General features: G+C 35.2%; 1 protein-coding gene and 2 long non-coding RNA genes across 4 annotated transcripts; 2 read left to right on the top strand and 1 right to left on the bottom strand.

Moving 5' to 3' along the window:
* Positions 1-1001: 1001 nt before the first annotated feature.
* Positions 1002-2655, bottom strand: LOC128018147 (uncharacterized). Its single transcript, XR_008184729.1, has 3 exons — positions 2556-2655; positions 2328-2429; positions 1002-1287 (listed from the first exon to the last, which is right to left on the bottom strand). It is a non-coding gene; the product is annotated as an uncharacterized LOC128018147 (long non-coding RNA).
* Positions 2656-14698: 12043 nt separating this feature from the next.
* On the top strand, positions 14699-17216 carry LOC128018454 (uncharacterized). Its single transcript, XR_008184878.1, has 3 exons — positions 14699-14835; positions 15229-15247; positions 17094-17216. It is a non-coding gene; the product is annotated as an uncharacterized LOC128018454 (long non-coding RNA).
* A 2379-nt stretch (positions 17217-19595) lies between these two features.
* On the top strand, positions 19596-24815 carry LOC128018453 (5'-AMP-activated protein kinase subunit beta-1). 2 transcript variants are annotated; one of them, XM_052603948.1, is made up of 8 exons: positions 19596-19754; positions 20937-21081; positions 21210-21361; positions 22559-22652; positions 22746-22860; positions 22942-23075; positions 23773-23841; positions 24236-24815. In XM_052603948.1, the coding sequence occupies exons 2-8, from the start codon at positions 20941-20943 to the stop codon at positions 24311-24313; spliced, it is 783 nt and encodes a 260-aa protein (XP_052459908.1). In that variant the 5' UTR covers positions 19596-19754; positions 20937-20940; the 3' UTR covers positions 24314-24815. The 2 variants fall into 2 exon arrangements, with proteins under 2 accessions (XP_052459908.1, XP_052459909.1); XM_052603949.1 differs by having other exon boundaries at positions 19613-19754; positions 20934-21081.
* The last annotated feature ends 470 nt before the right edge of the window (positions 24816-25285 follow it).

Here is a 25285-nt window from a genome sequence, read left to right as displayed (position 1 = left end):
CCTACATGATTTAAATCTGCATGCATGATTCACTTTACACTTGAAGATGCCTGTTATTTTGTTAGGCTTATTTTTTTATTCAGCTGTGGGTTCAGGGCATGTCAAATAGCCCACAGTATGTAAATGATTATTTCTTCTGAAAGTGCACACTCATCACCCCAACACAGAAATGTGTTTTCACTGGACAGGTGTGAAAATACATTGAAACTAAAGATTTTGTTCAGGATGAAACAGTGTTATCTTATTGCTGAAGTACATCATATGGCTAGTGCTATTACCGTTAATTTGCTAAATGGTGTTGCGTAGGCGGTAACACATATTAGTCTTTTTCGATAAACATCTCTGTTCTGACATTTAAACTGTTTATTTCTTGTCATCTTCTTGTATGACGCTTATTGTTGCAAAACTTGCTATAAGCACTGTACAAAGTGGTAACCTGCTATTGTTAACTTGAAGAGCTATTTCCACCTGATTTACCTCATAAAAATGAGTTTTGTTGGTATTAATTAATTGTCGGTTGATTCACTGATGTTAATTACTATTTTGAGTTGAATAAATCCAGTTAATTTAGATGTTACCACATCAGGTCAACATCTTTATAGTGTGATATGAAAAACAAAATGTTAGAATAAAACTTTGCATATTGCTGTAACCACCGCACATGATAATTTCTCTGTTTCTAAATATAATTTTAACAATCGCTAATTCATAATTTATTTTGAAAGTTTCTTTTCAGTGCACTTATAATCTTAAAAATAAAAAGACTGTCAGATAAATGACTGGCAAAACATAATTTTGCTATAGGCTGCATATTAGTTTGACACACAACTTTTTAAACAATGCAATAAAAATAAGTTCAAGCATCACTACTAAACCCTTACCTGATCACTCAAAAGACACACAAAAATTAGATTTTTGAAAAACATTTATGTTAAAAATATATATGCAGTCTGAACATATTAAAGCTTAAAATAGACACAAATGTGAGCCACAGCATTTAACAATTCAGTCTTGAACATTGCATGAAGAAAAAAAAAGAAAAAAAAACCTTTGGAAACTATATAAATGTATTTGCAGAAAAACCTTCACAAAACCAAACAGGACCAGAAGCTTGAAGTGCCATTAAAAGAATCAATGGCATCCCATCTTATATGCAAGGTGAAAAAATTAAATTCATGCAAGTAATGCTTAACCTTCATCCTTTGGTCCTTTCTTTAAGTGGACCTCAGAGTATGTCACTGAATCCTCTGTGCATGTCGCTGAAGTAAGTGCCATAGCCGGACAGTTCTGAAAAACGTGCCATAACATGATATAATAATTGCATCTGGTTCCATACACTACAAAACAATGATATAATCAGTAAGTCATGACAACTTATGTTAAATTACTTTAACTCATCAAAATAAGTTGAGCAATATCAACTCTTTTTATAAGTTATATGAAGTCCAATTTTATTTTATATGTCGGTTTGAAAAGTTGAAATGACTTTCACAACAAAGTTGAGTATAAGCTGAAATTTAAAGCAGCAACTGAACTTTTTTTCAGTTGAAATAGGTGGAATATGTTTTTTGTTTTTGTTTTTTTTGCAAAAAAAAAAAAAATCTCCATTTGCTTACTAAATTGTTAACATGTAATAAATAACTAAGCAAGATTTGAATACTACTAAAGGCTCTTGATGGGCAATATTTAAAGTCAAGTCAAGTCTGCTTTATTGCCAATTCTTCCACACGTACAATTCATTCATACATACAGAGAACTGAAATTGCGTTACTCTCAGACCCCCGGTGCATACAGGTAACACTAACATTAGAGCCTAAAAATCTAGATCAAATATAAAATATAAGATACAACTATACAATACACTATACAATAAGGGCATGTAAAAAATAAATAAATAAAATAAAATAAATAAAACTAAAAATAAAGCAGTGCAGGGCATATCTTCCCCTTGGAATTATAAGGTTCTATCTGCGTTCTGAGTAGTTTTGAGATATTAAGCTTTAAAGTTTTTGTGTTCCATAGACTTCTGTAGATAGAACCTTTTTGTTTTTTCAATAAAAAATCCCAAAATGTACACAACTTAAAATAACAGTAAACACATAATGTAAATAAATTGTCACAGAATAAGAATAACTCAATTTTGATAAAAATGTCAGATAGAACCTTATAATTCCAAGGGGACGATATGGCAGATAGAGTGCAAACCAGTGAAGTGAAAAAAAAAAACATTGTAGTGCAAAAAAAGCTTTTTCAGTCAAAGGGCTCAAAGTGAAAAAGGGCTTAAAGAGCAGTGCTTTTATTTACTGTACTTCTTTTACTGTATTTACCTCTTTTCTTGATTCTCCACTGTCCCCTGGAATGTTTAATGGTGCATAAACAACATGATTTTGCTGAGCATCTGGACAGGGAGATCCATGGTTAACATCAACCTGAGAGTGAAATAATACATTGAAAAATACTACTTTTATTACATTTCTGAAAGACCATTAGCCCTGGCAATATTCAGAATCAATCAATCAAATAAATAAGCAAACAAACAAATAAACATCACTTACTTGGGTTTCTTTTGCTCTAGGTTCTATTCTGCAGTGTCCTTTAAAAAAAAAAAACAGCTTGTTAAATTTTATAGTCACTTGAATTTAGTTTATTTAAAAAACAATTAAGTTTAATAGTAATGTGAATTTTTTTCTTGCCTTTAGAATGTATGTTAATAACACAGACAATGCAGATGATCAGCAAAATGAAGCACAAGCCTGAAAGCACTGACCACATCACTGGGTTCATTGTGAGTGTTTGCGTTGTCACTGCTGAATTAGGCACTACAGTTGTTTTGAAAGAGAAGTACATGTTCATTTGACATTTAAAGTACCAAAAATGTGTAGAGTATAGTATGGAAATAAAGCAGGTAAAAAAATAAAGCTCACCCACATATACATGCGTCCCATTTCCAAGTTCATCAGATCCAAGCATAGGCAAATTCACCCGTGCTTTGCAGTAATAGATGCCATTATGGTTTAGATTCACTGACAGCAGGTGCAGTGTTGCATTAATTGTCACAGATCCATTTACAAGGGATCTATTGTAAGTCACTGTTTTGATCGGTACAGTTTGATTATCTTGGAACCACTTCACCATGATTCTTTCCACGGGTGAATCAGCTTCAATGTGACAGGTGATGGTGACATCTGTGCCTTCTTTTGCTGTTATCTCAGGAATTTGCCACATAGATATGATCAGATTTGGCAAAGATACATCTCCAGGGACGAGACCTGCGAGGAAGCAGCAAGAAAGTAAAGCAATTAATTTGTTTTATTTCATCAAGCTATTGATAATAATACGTTGTGTTATCAAGGATGATATTACCTGTGAACCAGATGGTTACGAAGAGAGCAGAGAGACTGGTGCGTGTCATTTTATCTATACTGCAGAGACAGTGGGTTTCTCAAGTTAGCAGAAGCAGGTGTTTTTCATTTCTCCATTACACCATTCAGCAGTTTGAAACAAAGCATCGCCTTATCTGCATAAACGCACATGCTACGGTGACACCCACAGACCAGGGCCGTCACTAGTGGGGTGAAAGGTGGTGATGATTTTAGGGGCCCACGGCTGAGGAGGGGCCCCCGGCGATCTTAACCACCTGAGGCCAGCTGAGGCCAGGCTAAAAAACGTTTCACTCTTGTTGTGAAAAATACATACAAAATATGTCAAAATACTTTCTTGGAAAGTATGTAAAAAAAACAAATCAACCATCGCGTTAGTTCAGTCAGGCCATGTTAGTCACGCTTGCATCAGCTGACAGTCAGCTATTCCTGACGTGTACCAATCCAGTCTTGACACCTATCACCTGCGGTCTATTTAAATTCCCATTATTCAGTGTCTCTTCCATCGCATCGCTGCTTGCAATTAACTCCCTCCTCCAACCCCAACTCCACCAACTGAACCTGTAATCCGATCTAAATTGTTCTTTCTTTCCAGTGTCTTCATTGGAAGCAGTCTCTATGACATTGTTTACAACTCATGTAATTGTGAATTGTAATTATATATGCTTATAATGGTTCTGTTCTGTACCCCAGGGGGGTTTGTCTTGCTGCTCTCCCCGCTCTGTCCAAGCATGGCTGCATGGACAGGCGTGTGGAGTGTTGCCCAGAAACATAACCATACCACAAACACTAACTGTATGCAATTATAATTTTCATAAATATACTTGACGGAAGTGGACCTGATTGAACTGTCGGTTATGTCTTAAGTGAAAGTAAACAGTTGAGAAAAAAATTGGATGTTTATTATACTGGATGCGCTCATTGTCTCTTAAAGTGACCGCTGCTAATATAGCTACTGCTGTAATGTTAATCCAAGAAAATGGAAGAAAGAAAATCCCTCACTGCTCTTGACTGAATTACTTTGTAGTTTTACACAAGAATTAATGCACAGTCAAACCAACAATTATTCAGACACCAGGTATGTATTTTTATATATTATTTTACTAGTAGCTTCAGGACACTATAGTTAATGTACGTAAGTGAGTATAGCAAAATAAAGTGAACTATTATACCCAAAAATGATTCATATAGAGAACTACTAGTGAAATTTATTTTGGTTGTAGTTTGTTTGATTGTAATCCCTTACATACCTTTCTGTCAAAGTTATCTAATATTATCAAGATTAATTTGTTCTGAAAATTTAACTCTTGTGTTCTTGTCATATTTTATTATCGTTTTCTAAACTATAGCAAATAAATTGTGATAATGTGAAAAATGTTGAAGGTGTCTAAATTTTTTTGTGTTTGATTATATATGTAATTTTGACAGTGAAGACTATGCAGTGCTATTTTACATTCAATTATTCGGTTTCTGTACCTGGACACCTATAAACTTGAAAAAACTTAAACATTGTGCAAATAGCACAAATAAATAAATAGAACTAACATACAAATTAAACAATTTCAAACAGGGCCCACTGGTACAGCCTGCACTGGGGCCCCGCTGACCCCAGCTACGGCCCTGCCACAGACAGGCCACTTGGGCTCAAATTAGAGCATTTTCACCTTTGAACTGTTGAGTCTATGATGTCATTAACTATTTTCTGTCAAATACACATTTGTTTAACAAATTTGTTAATTTGTAATTTATTCAAAATATATTCAAATGCAATTCATGCATACAAAAAAAAATGCAATTCTTGAAAAGAAGAAAAAATTATTTTGGCATAATCATTTATTATAATTCTATAATTGCAGCTTTATGTCTCACATGGGACAAAGAGTATTAAGCAAGCAAGTAATTCAGGTTGTTAAAATGCAATGTGGTGTGCCTCTGCACAATTAACATATTCTCCTTTCACATACATATATTTTTACTCTCACACACATACTTTCTCCTTTCACATACATACATTCTCCTTTCACATACATATATTTATACCTTCTTTTTTTATTGGTATCTATTACTTCCTGTTTAAGCAGGAAGTCACTCTCAGACCAGAAAATACAAGTGCAAGACTTGCTCAGCTCTTCCCAGGGGGGCAGAGTTTCATATTTTATTGAAGAATCCCTGGGCGCCGCCATTGGCTAGCAGACCCCCACCTGCTGTTAGCATTCCATTGTCTCCCATTCATTTTGGCGTCACTTTGACAGCGAATAACTTTACATCTGAGGCATTTAAAGATTCCATTTGTCCATTCATTATTTCTTAAGAAACACGAAAATGTATAAAAGGCCTGATTACCTTACGTTGTGGCCCCGTAGAAGCAGTTTTTGTAATTGTAGTAATTCCTGTTAATACAATTAAGTATTAACAGGACTCAACACTAAGGAAAATTTCTACTGGCTCGGTTTGGCCAAGGGTTTACATTTTTTACTTGCCTTGGCAAAATTTTCACAGGCCTGGCAGCAATCAATCAATCAATAAATCAATAAATAAGACTTACTGTTTGACTGTATCTATCTATCTATCTATCTATCTATCTATCTAGCAACAATATAGCAACCAGTGTTGGGGTATAGTTACTCAAAAAATGTAATTAGTTACTAGTTACTTCTGTAAATTGTAATGAGATTACTTTACTAGTTACTGCATTTGAAAAGAAACTTATTACTTTACTTAACTTTTTTAGGGCCCTATAAAATCTGTTTAATTTTTTCTCAACTCCTTTTTAATGGTTAAATTTAATTGTTTTCATCAAAAAGCATGTCTAATTAATTTAATTCATAACACTTATACATTTTCACAGCAATTTATTAAAAGTTTAACAAAAATTACATGTTTAGGGCCCTATGAAATTTTTTATTTTTTCATCACCATATGTTTTATTATTTTAGCATGTGTAATTATTTAAATTAAAACAACTTCATTTATTAAATTTATCTTAAAATATCCTTATGAAATGTTTTTTTTCCCCTCAGAAATTATGTTGTGCATTTACATTTTTCTGGTTATCAAATAAAGGCATAAAACATTCATTTAGATTTTCTTTTAAAGATAAATTGCATTTCTTTTTTTCTTCTTCTGAGAAATATATTTTCAATCTGAGAATGAATAATAAACACTAACTATGCAGCATATAGTAAAAACAATTGCACAAATTGTCTTCAACAATACAGTGCAAAAACAGTGCAAATGATTCACACAAAATGAGTGAAAAATATTCAGAGTGCAACAGAAAAAAAATAGTGCAACTATATTTATGAACTGTATAATTATAGAATGATTTACTTAGTATACATAATATACATAATATAAATGATCCATCCGTTGGTTTTAATCTGTGTCAAAATCGATTTTACCGGGAACCAAGACATAAATCCCAGTGCTTTATCAGATATGTACCACTGTTTCATCCTTTTTTTTTATTATTTGTTTTATGTCAAAGTACTCTGTCGAGTGTTTTTTTTTTTGTGCTTTTTCGGAGAGTTTCCTCATCCAAATGTGTTATTGTGTGTTTGTATTCATGCACTCACGATAGACTTTACTTTCACTTTGTTTTCGTTCATTTTCCAAACCAATATGTTAAGTAGTAGTTCAAAAGAATACTTATTGGTTTAATATGGGACAGTTTGACCCAATCTGGGCACGGAGGTGGGACTAAGCTTCAACAATCATTTCTGTTTGGCTCAGAGGAATGAAAGCATGGTTTCTTCTGACGAATCAATGTTTTCAAAATGCGATGACGTAATCACGTACACTATGGCGCCTCTGAATAATAATAATGAGATAAATATCCGAAATGTGGAAAATCTCTGCTTTACATCACTTTTTAAAGCATTCAGATTGGATTAGTGGTTCAAAAGTTATTAAACATTAAAAAATAACAGTTATTTTTAGCCGCGGCTGTCTCTGTCTTTTTGGTTTAAGCGCTATGATCAGTCGTTATCGGGTAACCTGGCCCAGAACTTTACACACAGGCAAACACGGCATGTGTAACGCAGGAAAGTGCGTTCCTACAGTCTAGTAAAGTACTGTAGTTACCAATAGTAAAATAGTTACTGTAATCCGTTACTTTGTAACTCGTTACCCCCAACACTGATAGCAACTATCCAAACCAACCTAGCAACCAGGTATTCTAGCAACAACTTAGCAACACCTTAGCAACCACCCGGACACCCTAGCAACCGCATAGCAACACCCTAGCAACAATGCCAGGTACCCTAGCAACATCATAGCAACATCTTAGCAACCACTCTGGGTGCCATAGCAACCATATAGCAATGCCCTAGCAATCACTCTGGGTACCCTAGCAACCGCATAGCAACACCCTAGCAACCATCCCGGGTACCCTAAAAACCGCATAGCAACACCCTAGCAACCATCCCGGGTCCCTTGCAAACAACATAGCAACACCCTAGCAACCACATAGAAACACCTTAGCAACCCCCGGTACCCTTAGCAAACACATAGCAACGATCCATCTGATCCATTTTAAAACTTTTTTTTTTTTACTATTTCAGACTGAAACCATCAAACTTACAACTTTTTAAACTTCTTAAACTTTTCAAACTTTGTCAGACTTTCTGGTCAGGCTTTCTCAAGCCAACTTAAAGTTTGTCTTGACAAACTTTTTTATCTAGTTATTATATATAATATATTTTAACAGTGGTGTCAAAAGTATTGGCATTCATTACTCAAGTAAAAGTATAGATACTAGGGTTTAAAAAGACTTTTGTAGAAGTTGAAGTATCAACTCAAGCTTTTTACTCAAGTAAAAGTGTAAAAGTACTGGTTTAAAAAACTACTTAAAGTATAAAAGTAAAAGTAATGTAAGGGGGAAAAAATGCCATTAAGAACAAAAGCTTGGGCCGTGCCACAAGGGCCTATTGTGCACTACCCCACCTCCTCAAAAAAACATTTTTCTAAAGGCCATAATGACTATATTGTTATATTAAAATGTTAATGTTGAAAAATTTGGGATGCACTAGGCTACCTGTTTCAGCCGCATATATGCCCATTGAAAATGAACTCATTTTAGTACAATGCAAATACATTAAAGAGCTAGAGATATGATGACTAGTTGCCAATAAGTATTGTTATGGTGCAAAAAGTCAAACTTCAGAGGCATGTCATCAATAACCTTGAATGGAATGTAAATGTACATCCAAGCTTAGCTGCAGGACTCTGTGAGGGCAATGGACAAGAACATTGGTGCAGGCTAAGAAACAATTACTCTTGTGTGGTTGACTATTTACAATAAACATTATAGTGCTGTCAAAATGAATGATTAATCTAAGTGATTATTCAAAAACTAAAAATGAAAAATAACTCATAATCCTGATACCTTCTTGATTGATAGCTTCTTGTATTCGGTACATACGTCTGCTATGTCCAGTGTTCAGAGGGTAACGAGTTACAAAGTTGATATAGAGCTTCACAGTCCCACCCACAGCCCGAGAGAGCTCTGGTGCCGGAAGTAAATTTCCCATTCATTTCTCCCATTCACTTTCGGAAAAATCCGTATCTAAAGAGTTTTAGAGCGTGTGTGAGGATAACCAGCTACGGCTGAACTCATAAGCATATAACATATCATTTCAAGTGAAAAAATTAAGACAAAATCCAAAAAAAGTCAAAGGTACAAGACTGTGTACATATTTTCATTTCGAGCGCAGGAACTACTCATCCCATAAACCACCGCGCCCCATTGAATTCGACTGAAGCCACAACTGCGAACGAGGCAACGTGCCTTTTGAGCGACAACCAAATCTGATGACGGCCGTTCGCGCGAACTTTTTCCTCCAGTGAATTTTATTTTATATAGTGAATGTGCAGTAATAGCAGTTCTTTCAGTATTAATCGTGTAAATAAATAGTGTTTTATATATGTATTGTGTATTGATTTTTATTTTATCATCGTGTATTTTATATTGTGTGCGTGTGTGAAAGTGGTTAACGATAACGTCAGCAATTGTGCAGTGCTTTGTATCTGACTGCAATCACTGCTCAGTTGTCAACACATGTCGTTGCCATTACACAAATGTTCAGTAAATGCACAAAAAGGTATGTCTAGGCTAAATATTGTTTTGACAGTGGCTTTATAAAATGCTTGATATGACTCATTTCATATGGAGGCTACAGTAGCCTAGCTAAAGTGGACGATAATGCTAACTAAAGTTACAAACCTCCCTGCAAAACTCTCAATGGCAGCCAAGGAGATCATGATTGCACTGATAAGTACCGTGCAAAAACGCAACACAGGTTTTTATTCTATTTTATTTTTTTAATAATGATCTTCAGTCTTCACGGACCTTCGAGGGGTTTAACCAGACGGTTATACGAGCTCCACCAATCAGATGCATCACTGTGGGATTGTGGGATTGTTCAGGATTGTGGGTAATGAAGTACTTAGCCAAGACATCGCGAATAAAAGGCATTTAGATCAAAACAAGGTTAGTGCCCCATGATCTTTTTACGTTTATATGAGCATATACTGTCGCTTAGTACAGCCGTAGCTGGTTTTAAGTCTACCATGTATGGTTACGTTTTAATGGCTTATACCTTAAATGTCAATCCAAAAATTTTATTGAATTTTTAGTTCCGGCACCAGCTGTGGGTGGGACTGTGATGCTCTATAGCCTAGATATCACAACATTGTCATTTGCGTCATTAATCGCAAACGATAATTTTAAAATGGTACTGGCGCCTCAACGTGCCTGAACCGATACTTAAAAAAAAAAAAAAGAACTACAAAAAAAACTATGGATAACATTAAAGAACATTACAAATATGTAAAATAAATCCATAGCTTTCACCTTGGATGCTCTCATTTCCCAAGTTGTGCTTCCCTTAATCTAAGGCTAATAAATGTATTTCACAATCTGGGTCATTATTTAATACAAAAGTACACATAATGTTTCTACTGTATCTCTGTCACTCACTCTGATATTTAGTTAAGATGAATGCTGTCTGTCACTGTCTTAAATCAGTTCTGTGAATGACTGTATGCTCATTCTTTATAAAGTAGCAACAATCTCGTTTTTAAAATACAGTACTGTGCAAAAGTCTTATGGAAAAGAAAGAATAGTGTTTTCACCCCAAAAAGGGTTTTAAGCCAGTTATTTATATATTTTGCTGCAATGTGTCAGTAGGACAGTAGTTTGCCATTAATTTTAATAATAATCTAGTGCGATTTTGAATGCACAAGCAGTTTGACGATGGCAAAATGAATGTTTGGAAATGTAAACTGATATTTTATACTGACACTCTACAGCAAAATATATAAATAACTGGCCAAACACCATTCTTTTAAGTGAAAATACTGCCTAAGACTTTTGCACAGCAGTGTATGTACGTATGATTAAATGAAGTATATTTAAATAAGTGTAAGGAAACAGCTGTTTCGTGATTAGCGGTGACAAGCGAAAACTTTACACTAGATGAGAAACCGACTGATCGTGACCTTTTGTAAACTGTATTTATGACAAAGAACTTCACAGATAGAGATATTCTAACAATCTATCGGTAAACACACACCTTGTGTCCTCTGTCTCTGTTTGAGCTCGCGCTGCTCCACCGTGGTCGGCGGATTGAAGAGCGCGCTGAAAGACGGGAGGAGACCGGACTGACGCCGGTTTCATTTGAAATTTAAGCGGACTGACTCTGAGGCGATCGGATACTACTGGTTCCAACCTACTTTTAAGAAATATATTTTTTGATAAACGAACCCAAAACTGTCTATGCAGTGTGATGTGACTTGTGTCATGTGCAGGTGTGATGGATCGCGTATGGACCAATAGGGTGTCGGAATGGTATATGTGTATACTTATCATCCAACCACAATCAAATTCACTCCATCCTGATGGTGCGATTTATCTGGATAGTTTTTTTTTTCTTTCTCTCTCTCTGAACGATAACAATCCGGAATGAAATAGCAGTAACGAAGCTATTTTTTTAAATGTAAGGAGTAGAAAGTACAGATACTTGCGTGAAAATGTAAGGAGTAGAAGTAAAAAGTCGGCTGAAAAATAATTACTCAAGTAAAGTATAGATACCCCAAATTTCTACTTAAGTACAGTAACGAAGTATTTGTACTTCGTTACTTGACACCTCTGTATTTTAATCAGTGTTGGGCAAGTTACTTTTAAAAAGTAATTAGTTACAGTTACTAGTTACTTCTTCCAAAAAGTAACTAAATTGGTTACTCAGTTACAAATTTTAAAAGTAACTAGTTACTTAAGAAAGTAACTATTGCGTTACTTTCAAGTAAAATTTAATTTTAAATGCTCAACCTCTACCGCTCTTTAACGGAACTTAAAATATATGTGCATGTTCAATTATTTATGATAAATCTGAATATTATAATGAAATGGACACTTAATACAATACATTATTAACAGAAACGTGAAACATTGTACACACATTTAAAAAAATGTTGCTGTGGGACAAGTGAGACTAGCCTCCAATCAAATGCTATGTATGTAAATATTATGTTTATATAGTGGATCAATGCAAATAACACAATAGATGTTTTGGAACTTTTGATAATTCCTTTTTATTGTTCCTTTAATTTCTTGAAGGAAAAAGTAATGTCTATACTTCCATTTAGAGAAGGCTACTTTTGGATTATTTGGGCTCGTCGCCATAACTGTCTCTCGTTGAATGACTGGCTTGTGTTGCTCCTTGTGTGTCCTGTCCTGTCCGACTATGCGTTATGATGGGTCGTTAATGAGCGTTAGTGATGATGGGTCGTTCGCGAATGAGCGTTAGTGATGATGGATCGACTCGTTCGCGAATGAGCTTTTGATGAGTCGTTCGCGAGCCGGCTCTTTTAGGTGAACGTCGGGAGCTGGCTCGCATATCTGAAGAGCCAACTCTATTTTTACTAATTTAGCCTATATAAATTAAATAATTATGTAATAAAAATTGAAATATTATAGTCAAAGTCATTTAAAGAGCCATTTGTGAGCAAAAAGAGCCGGTTCTTTCCAGTGAGCTGAGTCAAAAGAGCCGAATACCCATCATGCGTGCTTTCGAACACCCGCCCAACTCTACCTCTGATTGGCTTACAATTAAATTTTACTCTACCTCAGCCAATCGTCAGCATTTATGCGCTTGTCTCGTGCTCTGCCCACTAACCAAGGAAGAACAGTAAGCCTCTCGCTCAGAGATCTAGTTGGTCTGATGAGAAAAAAAAACTGCTTCATCAGTTACGTAACGCGCCGCATTTTTTGGCAGTAATGGTAACGGCGTTATTAAGATGAGAAGATTAATCAATTAGATTACTCGTTACTGGAAAAAGTAATGAAATAAATTTATTGTGTAAACACTTGGCAATAAAGCTCTTTCTGATTCTGATGAAAATGCAAATTCAATCTCTGACAGCAGGTGGCGTTTATGGAACACTAGCGTTTCCTGAGTTATTGCTGCTTGCAACGCTGCGCTAATTAATGTGTATTTAACGATGTAAGAAGAAAAAGAAAAAGCCATCGAAACTTTTCTGAAGACAGTCCTCAGTCCTCCTCAGAAATACATCCATATTCACCTCCACCCTAATTCCATAATTATGTTTTTTCTTTCAGTATTTCAATTAATTTGGTCTGGTAGTATTTGCTCTGCTTGTGCCACTTCTCTCCTGTGTGTTTCCGTTTTCAGTTCATCTCTTTAAGATAATATATCATGATGATCAGTACATTTATGTTACCAAATTGCATCCTATCAGTAATAACCTGCCCACGCTGTTTTGAACCTGGTCATTTGTTTAAATGCTTAAATGCGTTGCCAGATATTGAGAAACCAACAAAACAATCTAAAAAAACAAAATAATAAATAAACCGCAATCTTGAGTTATGGAAATAATATAAAAGTATTGCTGTCCCTCACTTGAAACCTATAACCAATTTATTCACATCCTAAATTATGTAAAAAATAAAAAATAAACTATTTGCGTGTCTGCATGCTAAATCACAGCTCGCTCAAGGGACGAAGTCATGTAAAATTTTCACAATGATAATATTTATTCATTAATTTATTATTATTATTTTAATCCTACATAGCTTGCTTAAATACTTCTGCGGCTGCCTCTTCAAACTCAGCCATACAGATCAGGACCTGTCCCGTTGGTCCTGATCGCGCCTGACCTGTCTTCCGTTTCCACTATACTCTCTCTCTCAAACATACATAACCTACATTCTCCTCTTACATACACATATTTTGTTCAGACATACATATTTTCTATGTATGTATCTGAAAGGAGAATGTATGTGTGTGAGTGAGAGTAGAACATGTCCAAGGTGTAAAGAAAATATGTTCCCTTTTAACTTATGGTTGCACTACATGATACTTTTAGTAATTAAATTTAAACCTATGAACTTATTATGTTGTTTAAACCATAAGGAAACAACTATAACATAAACTACAATATAAAAAGTACATGTCAAAACAACTAACATGACTACACTTTTTGAGGTTTCCTTGTTACAGTGTAATTATATGCTTAAGTACTGAGAATCAATTAAGTACATGCACTTATTATAGAGTTGCATTATGCATAATTTACTGTTATTACTGTAAGTACATGTAACATGTAACAAGAACACTTTAAAATTATTTTACCAATGATTTTTTTTTTTCTTATTACATTTCCACTGTATCATCCAGTGCGCTGTTGTGCATATGTAATGTGTGATACAGCTTTCTTTCTCTATGATGTGCTGTTTACAACGCCCTCACTTGCAGTACCATGCAAAAACCGTGGGAAAATTGCCAGTGTTCATTTCTTGGCAGCCTTTTTAATGTGATTTTGGGGCCATTATCCATATGGCTGTATCAGTTGTAGCTTCAACACTCCCTTCTCCCTTTGTCAGATAATGGTAATAATGGCAAGTAGACAGACGTTTTTCTCTGCTTGCTTCTCCTCTTACATCTTACATTGCTTCAGTGTCCTGCACACATTCTCTCTCTCTCCCTCTCAGAAGTGGGATAGTGTTCAGTCCGGGTGGTAATTAGGTCATAAGCCCTCTCTGACTCACTCAACATCTCATCCATCGCCTTTCACACTTACCCAATCATCTGACATCCCCCATGAGTGTCTTCATGAGCTCTTGCCTTCTTGTTTATCCTCGGGTCTTCCATTCAGTTTCCTGATCTTCTCCACACGGCTCTTGTAAATCTTCTCGCCATCTCCTGCTCCTTCTTAACTCTGCAGTGCTTGACACTCCTGCATCATGAGTCCTGGTCTTCAGCGGTCGGATGGAAAGACAAACCACTCTATCGATGGGAGTTTGGACCACAGTTTTGGAAGGTGTGCTGAGGCGCAGGGGGCACCACCACTGAAAAATTACATTTTTCTGACTATTTTCACTTGCTTTTGTCCAGCGTGGCCTATTAACATTGTGGCACTGGTCTTTTCTCTAATGGTGAGTAGAAAGGTTGTTTTTTTTATTTATTATTATTATTATTGAGTGTATCTACCTGGACAGTTGCAAACATTTTAATTCTGTCATAATTTGTTCACTTTCATGTCCAGTCAAACCTGAATCACTTTCTTTCTCTTGTGGAACATAGAAGATATTTTGAGATTTTTTTTCTGTCCATACAATGGAAGAAAATGGTGACCAAAAAACTTACCAATATTCTTTAAAATACCTTCTTTTGTTGAATGAAAGGTCATATAGTACAGGTTTGCAGTGACATGAGAGTAAATTGACAGAATGTTCATTTTTGGGTGAATTATCGCTTTAAATCAAATACTTAACTGATGTTATAGATCATAATGTGCAGTTTATCTTTGGTCTTATCTTTATCTGCAGATAGTGTTTTTCTGAAAAGGTATGTTTCTTGTGGGTTTATAGTCTTTCACTTGGCAATGTGTTATGCATGCGGCTTTGAAATCTGACTAAACCTGATGTTCTAAAGATCCAGATAGACATATAAGTGTTATAAATAGACAGGCCTCAAGTGTCTGTGAAGTTCATTTTGTAGCACTCCCACACTTGCAAGACTGCATACACTCTCACACACACCCTTTCCCCTACTCGAACATTCACACGTCAGCCTGCAGGTGTGCTAAGATGATGAACCTTCTCAGGCCGTTGTTCTCAACCAATGCTTATACTGTTGATGAACAGGAAAGTTTTTTCAGTGGTTTCCTATCTGACTTTTCACACTTTGACCTCAGAATGAGATCAGTCTAGCCACTAACATGTAATTCATTTTTTTTCAAAGTCAGTTAAAAAGAAAGTTACTTTTTCTATGAATTTAATATATATATTAAAGAACAGTGATGGTCATTCTTTTTTGTCTTATGGTATCTAAGGCCATGACCTCATCGATACAGCTCAACGTTAATAATATATATTATATATATCATGTAATGACTGTAAATGTGGTGGCAAATACTTATAATATATATATGTAAATGTTAGAAAAATATGTAAATGTGTGTGTGTGTGTGTGTGTGTGTAAATAGAACATTTAAATACATGTATAAAATTAATACTGGTATTAATTTTTTAAAGATAGATAGATTGATAGATACAATGTATTTTAAATGCACACACACACACACGCACTTTAATTATTTAAAAATATATATTATTTAAAGCTTTTTAACAATAATAATTGTTACTATGGATGTAAAATAAAATGAAAGACATTAAGTTAACGCTAACAGTTTTAAGCACTGCACCATAGGAATAGAGAATAATACAATGAATCAGGAGGTGCGGATCAAGACAGAATGGGTATAAATGTATCATATGATCATTTGTATATTTTTTAAGGTACAGTTATTCATAGCATAACTATGATTCATCTGCATCATAAAAATGAGTCATTTTCCCCAGCTGCCCATTCCTTTCATACCGTTCCCCTGCTTGCAGCAATCAAATATATGCTTTCAAATGCCACTACTAGACTAGAGGCGGAGGGGTCTGAATGGGGTAAAGTGCAAGGGCTTGTTGTGAAGAGCAGCACATCCAGTTTCAGGTTAACTCTGTCACTGCTACACATTAAAACTTTAGGGCTCACTGACTGCAGCAGCTGCCTCTGAGAAACCAGATGAGCATCACAAATCATGCAAACCAGCTTACTGCCCTCTGACACACTGGGGGCTTTATGCACACTGTAACATTGTCAAAAGTGGTTAACACATAACAATTATTTTACAAGAGCAGAGATTTAATAATAATAATAATAATAATAATAATATTTTTTCGTGTTTTAGGCATACATTTAATAACATTTAGTGATGTTCACAGCTAATAAAAAGTTTAGACCACCTGCTTTGTCTCAAATAATATCCAAACCCGAAAAAAATCTGGTTTTAATATGCGAATCAGCTAAGTAAAGTCAGATCATCTTTGTCATCCTAAATGTGATTTAGTGCAAGCGAGCTGTATGTCCAAGGCTCAGTTTGCTGTCTGATCTTATTAAGAGAGCTGAAATGAGGCTGGTATCTTCACTACGCCCCTCACTGCTGTCTGCTTTATGGGCCACATACTGAAGTCTAGTTTTCACTTGGAGACCTGTCACTAATTCTGCTATCCAAATATTCTGCAGATGTATTTTTAAATTGAGTAGAATTTCTGTAAAGCCTCAGTCAAATGAATTTCTGCAAGTTTTTTATTTGTTATTTTGTCAAATTGTGCCTATTCTCACCTATTCTCTCATTCAGTCTCAAAGCAGTTATGATGCAGAAGACTATGAAGGAGCTCAGCGGTTGGGGAGAAAGGCTCTTCACATGGGAATCGCTTCCCTAGTCATTGGCCTTGTGATCATAACGGTCTTCTGTGTTGTACACTTCACCACGGTACTCATCTTCTCAAATATATTGAAAATATGATTCACTTAAGGAATAGTTCACTTAAAAATGAAAATGTAGTCATTATTCACTCATGTCTAATTCTTTCCAAGCCCATATGAAGTTCTGGAGAAAATCCTAGCAACTGTTTTCAGTATAATGAAAGTGAAGGACTGGCCAAAAAAATTAAAAATACCATGAAAGTATAATAAAGTAATTCTTATGACTCAAGCGATATATTTCACGTTTTCTGAAATTATACGACAACTTTATATGAGAAACAGACTGAAATTGAACTCATTAATCACAGAAAATCTTGGAGTAATCAGTAAAGGAAGCTGCGATGCCAAAGTTGTGAATAAAAGTGTTCTTTTAAGTTCAATCTTTTATATTAAATCAGTTGATTCTGTTCACAAAGTCAGTGTAAATGGTTTGATAACAAATTGGACTGATCTGGTTTTCAAATTCACTCACTGTCATGGCAGTCCAACTGCAGTGGTTAAAATTTAACTGGACTGGAAAATTCCTATTTATTTACCAGATTTTCTCTTTTTCTGTTCCATTAGAGAAAACTGTGTTTGGAACAACACGAGCAGTACTAAATTGAACTTCTATTTTGGGTGAACTATTTGTTTAAATTATCAGTTGTATTCTAACTTACATGTTATTAACATAATGTATGCATTTTGTTTCATTTAGTAAGTAAATGTTTTATACTTTTTTATATCAACTAAACAGACTGCAATCTGATAGTGGAGAATGCAGTTTGACAGGAAGACTACTCTGTAAATTGGTGGTGATCATTTCCAGTGAACGCCAGAGGACACTGTGAGCTACAGCCAGAACTTGGCGACACTATGGTGGCACCATGAGCTTGAACCATCCCAGGTTTACAAGTAATCAATATTTTCAAATGGAATGTGTCTGATTTGCTCAAAGCATGGCCAAGAGTCCAAACTACAGAAAAGCTTTCACTTAAAGTCACTTCATATTCATACCATCTCAGAATGATGTTGTTTATTTCTGCAGGCAGTACAACTGCATTTGTACATCTGTATTTGATAAGTATCATGACACATCAAGTATTGTAAATGTGTAGTTTAGTGGTGTACATTGTATTTGTCCTAAAGCAGCATTGTATTTGTCCTAAAAGGATGCTTGCACCCAAATAGCTGATGCTTTTACAGAGAGAACGAGGAAAAAAAAATAAAATAAATAAAACTTATGTTGTAATGGTGAATGTAAAACCACAGGAATTTTTTTATGAATTTAAATAAATATGCAATGTATAAACTGACTCAATGCACTAATTTCACAAGTGTCTGTATCAGTTATATAATGGCTTATAGCGGCACTAGACATTCCTTCTCCACCTTTACACCCAATGCAATCTGCAGCGTTTGGAGTATTACGATATGAAATATTATAGCCAGCTCTGGTTAAATATAACTTAATCTGTCTCCAGTCTTGGCCATCAAAGCAAACATCTACTAGCTAATCATGCAATGGTATACTAGTGGTAGTATTTACTTTACGTGTTTCATTGACTATTTTTTTTTAGAGTACTTCAATGTACGGGTGATTATAGTAATAGTAATCATGTGTCACTATCATCAATCTCACTTCAGTTACTAACTAATGTTTTTCCCAGATGTACTGGAGGTTCATCTCATTACTGTTGCCACCCATGTCTGTGTGCTTCGCAGAAACAGTTCCACTTATCCCAGAACCTCACTGCCAATCATGTCATCATGACACTGCAAAACTGGACAGCCATGAGAATTTCGCAAGCTTCTGGTGAACATGTGTTGACTCTCAAACACAGCTGTCTCACTCCATCACTTGACACACCCAATGCAACAGTTCCTATAAATAAACGAATAAGCAAATAAATAAAATATTAAAATATATTCGAAATATAAAGATTAGAAAAATATACAAAATAAAATTAATACTAAAATATTTTAATAAAACGTCTAAAATATAAAAATTCTAAAAAAAATAAAAAATAAAATAAAGAAATAAAAAAAAAACTATGTGCTGTTTTAACTAAAATGCTTCCTTTATTTTTTTTTATTTACATTTTTTAAAATACTTTAAACGAAATTAACCTAATGGTCTATATTTGGTTACTGTAATAGAATCCATTATTTTCAGTGTAACAGCGCCAAAATACGTAATCAAAATTAAAGGTTTTCTTTCTTTTTATTTTTTATTTTCATTTTTTACGTAATTTATGAATAAGATGCTCATTTCTACATTGCACTTGTAGCTGATAAATATGTGAATATTATATTAAAAAAATGAGATATACACACAGTGCAAAAAAATAAATAAATCACCGTGTTACAGAAGAAACCAATCGTGTTCCACCTCTCCCCGTCTCCCACTGGTTTTCTGCTGCACACACTGCTCGCTGGTAGCTGCAGGCGGAAGAGGTGTGCTTAACAGTTAACCTTTTCGTCGTGAGACAATGTGAAAAAGGCGTTATGAAAAGAAACAGTCGCGGGCTACGGGCAAATAAAGTTTTCAGAGGTAAGATATTTAATCATAAGGGGAATTACCAAAGTCCGAGTTGAAACGGAAATACACTCGTCTTTTATGTAGGCGAGACTTGCACGCAAGAACTGAAACAAAGAAAAAGCGATGCCAAAATACGAGCAAAAAAGCAAAACAAAAAAAAAAACATCACCGTTTTTACCGTTACTTCATTAGTATTTCTAGGTTATTTCGCTGTTGAATCGGCTGTGTAACGCTAACTCCATACTGCTAAAACAAATGGTGACTTAACGTTACGTTAACTTTATTGTAAACAGCGGTCAAAGGTTAACGTTATACATTACTTTAATCTTTAATCACGTTGCTTTTGAACCGCATCTGTATTGTAACGAGTTATTTTTTTAGTAACGTTAAATATAAACGTCTTTCAAATTCATGTAAATACAAAGATAATTTTCGGCCTCATCTGTTGCATTTCGTCTCGTGGAAGCCGAACTGTTCTTCGGTGGTTATACGGTTATAATACGGTTCTAGCCATATATTTTTCGTATGTGGTGTATAAATATTTAATAAATGGATAAATAATGACTATTTTTCTTGTGGGCCACCTGGCATTCTCGTTCAGTTGTTATGGTTACCAGGTGAAGCTCGCTTGCGTTCATTTAGAAATGATGCGGGGAAAAAAAAATAACATCTGCGCTTCCACCAACTTTATATTTATTTAAACTTTGGAAATGATTTTATGAAAAGAACATTATTGGGGTACAAGTAAAGGTATATTCGTCCCCAAAATTAGATTTTTTGTCATCATTTACCCTGTATGAGTTTCTATTGAACACAAAAGAAGATATTTTGAAGAATCTTGGTGAGCGAACCATTGATGATAACCCAGAAAACACAGGTACGTCTGCAAGATGTCTGTTAAAGATTGCTTCATCTGGAAAGCATCTGCTGCGAACAAACATCCGATAAACGTATTTCAGATATCAGTTTTACATACATGCTAAATTATAAACATCTTAAAGACATCATCTAAACGTCTACTTGACATCTGATAGGAAACGACATATAGACCTATTGCAGATGAGCAAACACTCTCAAAAATACATCTTGCAGACGTCTCCAAGATATATATATATGTATTTATGAGTAAGATAAATTATGAAGAAAGCTCTGTTCAGAATTGGGAGTCTCATTTACATGCCTGTAAATAAGCAGCAGCATGGGCAACACCAGCAGTGAGAGAAGCGCAGCGGAGAAGACACAGCGGCGAGAGAGCCGTGGTGGCAAAGATGGTGCTCGACCCAAAATCCTAATGGACAGTGTGGAGGACGGAGACCTCTTCCAAACAGATGATGCCAAGGTGATGTGGTTACAATGAAATAGTAACCTGGGAAGCATGTTCCTTTTCTCATTTATTGTGGCGATATCTCACTGCTCTGCTTCGATGGGCTGTACACACCTCATCCATCTTTCTCTCTGTCTTACTAGGAGTTTCTAGCCTGGCAGCATGATCAGGAATCAGAGGCTAAAGCCCTGCCAGAGGAAAGGCCCACTGTGTTCCGCTGGAATGGTCCAGGGAAAGAGATTTACTTGTCTGGCTCCTTCAATAACTGGTCAAGCAAAATCCCCTTGAGTAAAAGGTAAGTGCTGACAGATCATTAGCATGACATGGTAGACTATGTTAGCACAAGAAACATAGCAGGAGGTATTTGTATTGTCTTAAAAGTAATAGAGCTGAATGTTCCACAAGGTTATTTTATTTAAGAAATTCATAGTTTCATTCAAGAAGGGGGCATTCAATTAATCAAGTATGACAATAAAGTTGTCAAAAAATCGATTTCTTCTGAACTTTCTGTCAGAAAAAAAAAAAAAAAAACAGTTTCCACAAAAATATGAAGCTGCACATCCAACGTAATGACATCATATAATTTATACAGACACCCCCCGAGCAGGTTTAAGTTTATGGACCTATGACAGCAACTCCAGATGAGCTTCAAAAAACCAACCAATCCAAGATCATGCCAAATTGTCAATGATCAAATCCAGATAAAAGAGTTAGTGAGGTACGAAGAACAGACCCCTGATGTCAACAGTGATAATAATAATAAGTGTTTCTTGTGCAGCAAATCAGCATGAATAATTTCTGGAGGATCATGGGACACTGAAGACTGGAGAAATGACTGGTTTAAAATATATTAAAATAGAAAATGGATCACAACATTACAGATTTCTTAATACTAGATTTTACTGCATTTTTTGGATCAAATAAATAATCATAGTGAGCAGATCTGACAGATTCCACTCTTTTGAACAGTAGTTCAAATAAAATAAGCTTAACATTTCTGCTTTTCAATCTGCCTGTTCACTTGCATTGTAAGTGAAATGATTTTGTGGTGATTAACTCTGTGCCACAAAATTGATCGAGCTTAACTCGAATCAAACCCAGAATATTTCTTCAACCACATTATTGTACCTAATTATCTAGCTTCACAAATTTCAAAAGGGAAAAGAAAACACTTCCCATAGCTTTTGTTAATGTAGCATTAGGATACACTGTCTTTCAGATATTGTAGTTTTGGCCTCTTTTATCACGAAAAGCATGAAAATTAAGACCGCACTTGCTGTGCTTTCACATGCTCAGCACTAGGGCTCAGTGTGCTCTTACAGGAAACTACAGTGGACACTTAGGTGATCTCTTACTGAAAGCAAAAGGGCATTTTCCAGAATGTGCTGCCTTTTGATTTTATGGCCATTATTCACTGTCATCATCATGAGTAGAAAAAGGAAAGAACTTTCAACTCGCTTTTCCTTATTGTTTTGTCCTCTCTTTTTTACAGTCATAATAATTTTGTGGCCATAATTGACCTGCCTGAAGGAGAGCACCAGTATAAATTCTATGTGGACGGACACTGGACATTAGACCCCAAAGAGGTGGAAAAAAGCGTCTCTTATAGTTTTTCTCATTTCTCTAATAATCCTAATACATTGATACTTTGATATATTTCTATTATTATCTTTTTCTAGCCTTTTGTGACTAACAAGTCAGGTGTGGTGAATAATGTTATTAAAGTGAGGAAAACAGACTTTGAGGTTTTCGATGCACTGAAGACAGACTCTGAGAAATGTGCCGACTTGTCAGGTAACTCTAAATCCATATAAATCTATTCATGAAATATTCTACAGGTTCTGATTTTATGCTTTTTTTTTTTTTGCCTGTCAGACTTATCCAGCTCCCCACCTGGACCGTACCATCAGGATTCCTACTCAACCAAATCAGAAGACAAACTGCGCACTCCTCCTATACTCCCACCACACCTGCTGCAGGTGCTCCTCAACAAAGACACTGGAATCTCTGTAAGGACTGCTTTGCTACATGCTGAACATTGATCACCCAGTCTGATGAAAGCAGCTGCTTTATACAACTGTCTGTCTAGAATCATTTTGCCGTCTTGTTTTCATGTATTTCATTACGCTTCATGCCCACTTTGGCAGAGTTTCCTGTTCTCGCAAACCCTGCCATTTTTGTTTGTTAGAAAATCTTTTCTAACAATATAAGTCTCTCTCATCTAAAAAAAAAGAGAAAATCACTCATCGCTCTGGATGGTTTTTATTATGCAAAATCACAAGGCAAAATTACTAAAACTTAAACTAAAATTTAGTCATTTTAAATGATAAAAGGTGAATTCATAATATTAAATAAATACTGTTTGTATAAGTGATAAAAACTGAACAATGGTATATATTTTTATTGTTTTGGTTATGTAGCTAGTAATATTTATGGAACATTTAACTATTGCTGTTACGTAAACATAATTGGATATTAAAGCTTTTTCATTTGGGTTTTCTTAAGCACATTAAATCTGATGGAACTGAGCAAGTGATTTGAGAAGAGTTCGATTCTTTGCAGATACATTGTTGCAGTTAAAGCAGTTCTTTTTGGGGCTTAAAGAGATAAGAAAAGATAACAAGCCTGTGGTTGGAAATTGCTGAGTGTGGGCAATTTATGAAAGCAGAGACTTTCCCTAACTCGTTCCCATGTCTGCTTTTACAGTGTGACCCAACACTGCTGCCTGAACCAAACCATGTGATGCTCAACCACCTGTACGCCCTTTCCATCAAGGTCTGGCAGCAAACTACACACACTTTAGAAAGACAAACCTCTAACGATGTCCACACACTCAGTGATCTGGAAACCATATCAGCTGTATGCATGTTTGGGATTTATAGAAAGTGTTGTTATTTAATAACCCTAATTTACATTTTACAACACAAAAGTAGATGTTTAGTAGAATGACAGTGTCGCTGTTTTTCAGATAACAAATGGCTGATAGGCTCTAAAAATGACAAAAGCACCATAAAACTATTATTAAATTAATAGATATGACTTTTATAGATATGAGTTAACTAGTTATTATTTTCAGGTTAAGTAATAATTTCTGTTTTGCATATGGTAGAAATGACCAGCATTTTTAGTTGATATCACTGATGTGCCTCTGTTTGCTCTCCTCACACAGGATGGTGTGATGGTCCTTAGTGCGACGCACCGTTACAAAAAGAAGTATGTGACCACGCTGCTGTACAAGCCTATATGATCTCAATCCATCAACCTATTCTCTCTGGTTTCTGCCTTATACAGTCATCTACTGCTAAATGTTATTCATCAAAGAAAGTGACCAGACCTATCTTACACCAGCAAACTCGTATGTCTATGTGACTTTATATTTGTCTCTTTCTGAAAATCAGCTTCTGATCCATAAACCATTATCTACAGTGTCTGCACAACTGTGTGTTTGCTAAATGTAAACAAATATCATTTCTTATGAAGCTTGCAGACATGTAAGTGTTTTGTATGTAGCTCTTCGGTTTATACATTTCAAAATACTCCTAGATCATTAAAAGGACATCTGTGATGTCTGTTGTCATCTATTCTTTGAGTTCTTGATTCCGGGGATGTCACTAAAGACTTGACATTTAATCTGAACATTCCCATCATGTTGCTCTGGATTTAGAAAAATCTGCAAATACAATGGTGAACCATAATATAACTGTTGATGAATGGACCACTGTGCTAATAAAATGCACACTAAAACATTATTTGTGTATTGTTTGTTTGCATGAAACAATCACACATTTTACACAAAGGTAATTCAAGGTTCTCTTGCAAAAAAAATGTGGTTTCTGTAAGCAAGTCCATTTTATTAAAATCCCTACACAGTTATCATTGAGATAGCTTTGGTCAGTAATCAAATATGATAAGGGTTGGCTGAGACAGTTCTCAGTGTGATTTGTTGTGATGCTACCAGGCGACAATTTTGAAAGTCAAAAACTAAACCGTATTAAATAATTGTGAATTGAAAAATATGAACTCATTTAAATTCAACTAAACAGCTGATATCAGTTTAAGTGGAGCATATAGGCAGAGAAAGAAAAATGCCACCTGTTACTTGGACTTGGCAAAATCGTCTGATAAGTTTGCCCGCGGCTTGCTTTAATCTCTCTTACTTTGAGATACACTGTTCAGTTAAAGTCTTTTTTTCTTAATCATAAAGGTGTGTGACCGGTTC

The sequence above is a fragment of the Carassius gibelio genome, chromosome A8 (assembly GCF_023724105.1).
Source record: "Carassius gibelio isolate Cgi1373 ecotype wild population from Czech Republic chromosome A8, carGib1.2-hapl.c, whole genome shotgun sequence".
In the NCBI taxonomy this organism is placed as follows: domain Eukaryota; kingdom Metazoa; phylum Chordata; class Actinopteri; order Cypriniformes; family Cyprinidae; genus Carassius; species Carassius gibelio.
The sequence above is the reverse complement of the archived record's forward strand: the minus strand, read 5'-3'. Positions and strand labels throughout refer to the sequence as shown.

What these genes read in the sequence shown, in the direction of transcription:
- LOC128018453 (XM_052603948.1), top strand. Translation starts at nt 20,941, where the DNA reads ATGGGCAACACCAGCAGTGAGAGAAGCGCAGCGGAGAAGACACAGCGG. An exon ending in GGACATTAGACCCCAAAGAG is followed by an intron (nt 22,653 to 22,745) that starts GTGGAAAAAAGC and finishes ATCTTTTTCTAG; the next exon opens with CCTTTTGTGACTAACAAGTC. An exon ending in GAAATGTGCCGACTTGTCAG is followed by an intron (nt 22,861 to 22,941) that starts GTAACTCTAAAT and finishes TTTGCCTGTCAG; the next exon opens with ACTTATCCAGCTCCCCACCT.